The sequence below is a fragment of the Octopus bimaculoides genome, chromosome 1 (genome assembly GCF_001194135.2).
Source record: "Octopus bimaculoides isolate UCB-OBI-ISO-001 chromosome 1, ASM119413v2, whole genome shotgun sequence".
NCBI classification, from domain to species: domain Eukaryota; kingdom Metazoa; phylum Mollusca; class Cephalopoda; order Octopoda; family Octopodidae; genus Octopus; species Octopus bimaculoides.
Window position 1 is genome coordinate 105,477,885 of NC_068981.1, and position 1,598 is coordinate 105,479,482.

Consider the following 1,598-nt stretch of genomic DNA (forward strand, 5'->3'; position numbering starts at 1 on the left):
TATATATATACATACACACATACACTTGCGTTCCCTTTTTGTATATTCTCCCACATATATTTACACACACACACAATGTATGCTTGGAATATATATAAGTATCCTTTAGTACCTTTTTCGAGCAAGTTGCCTTGCTTCTTCTTCACATGCAAGTCTCCTAGCCAGCTCTTCAAGGGCAACTTTTAGTTCCTCTTGCCATTCTTTTTCCTATATGAATGAAATATAGACAGCATACATTTTAGGGACCTGTATCATTTTTGTGACAGAAATGAATTTTTCTAGTTACAATAGTGAAATAAGAATTTATTGTAAAGAAAACCATAATTTTCAAGCAAAACCCAACAAGTACTATCTACTAATATACATCTGGAAAGTAAGTAGACACATCATAATATGTGCGTGTATGTGTATATATAAATATATATATATACTTTATTATTAGAGTTGCAAAAACATCATAATAATATCCCCCAAAATTGCTACTTAGAGTTTCACATTCCTGTGCATCGAGCAGTTGTGGATCACAACTGCCCGATGAACAAGAATGTGAAACTCTGAGTAGCAGATTTTTGGGATATTGCTGTGATGTTTTTCAAGCTTTCATAATAAAACATATTACTCTGCCACCAGTATTTGAGTACTATTTTTTCCCACCTTGTTTCACATTTATGTGCTTACTCTGGTATATATATATATATATGTGTGTGTGTGTGTGTGTGTGTGTGTGTGTATACACACAGCATAAACATAGACATATTTCCAAACATATGAACTCATAGGCACACACACACATGAACACACACACACACACACACACACACACACACACACACATACATATACATTTAAATTTTCATAGAACCTTTTACCATCTCTCTGGTACCTTAAGAAAAAGAAGAGAAAAATGGAAAAAATGGTAAAAAAAAGAGATAACTGCACCCATCCTAGAACTGACTTCTTGGAGAGGTCACCATCCTTGAACTTATTTCAATAGAATAGTAAATGACTAAATAAATAAATGAATCATCATTATCATCATCATCGTTTAACGCCTGCTTTCCATGCTAGCATGGGTTGGACGATTTGACTGAGGACTGGTGAAACCAGATGGCAACACCAGGCTCCAATCTAATTTGGCAGAGTTTCTACAGCTGGATGCCCTTCCTAACGCCAACCACTCAGAGAGTGTAGTGGGTGCTTTTACGTGTCACCCGCACGAGGGCCAGTCAGGCGGTACTGGCAACGGCCACGCTCAAAATGGTGTCTTTTATGTGCCACCCGTACAAGAGCCAGTCCAGAGGCACTGGCAACAATGGAAGTAAAAATTGAAGGGGGGGGGTCCCTCCCCCACTCTCTACCTATCTATCTATTTATCTATCTATCTATCTATCTATCTATCTATCTATCTATCTATCTATCTATCTATCTATCTATATATATATATACATATATATATAAGGTTGAGGAGGGTATTGGATTTAACCAAACCCAAGAGTATACAGGTAATACCGAGTAAGTGCTGTATACCGACTAGTTTGTCCCAGTCGTTGTATGAACAGGATTGGGGATTATAAGTCGTATATTAGTGTGTGTATATG

The 1,598-nt window shown here is 36.9% G+C and overlaps 2 protein-coding genes across 7 annotated transcripts in view; one reads left to right on the plus strand and one right to left on the minus strand.

Annotated features, from left to right (window-relative positions):
• LOC106871082 (coiled-coil domain-containing protein 34) overlaps positions 1-1,598 on the plus strand; it is a 110,824-nt gene that overhangs the window by 95,168 nt on the left and 14,058 nt on the right. The window lies entirely within an intron of this gene.
• The window catches only part of LOC106871080 (reticulocyte-binding protein homolog 2a), a 24,883-nt gene that overhangs the window by 13,681 nt on the left and 9,604 nt on the right, over positions 1-1,598 (minus strand). The window contains exon 3 of the mRNA XM_014917353.2: positions 113-207. Coding sequence (XP_014772839.1) covers positions 113-207 — 95 coding nt within the window. The remainder of the gene's footprint in view (positions 1-112; positions 208-1,598) is intronic.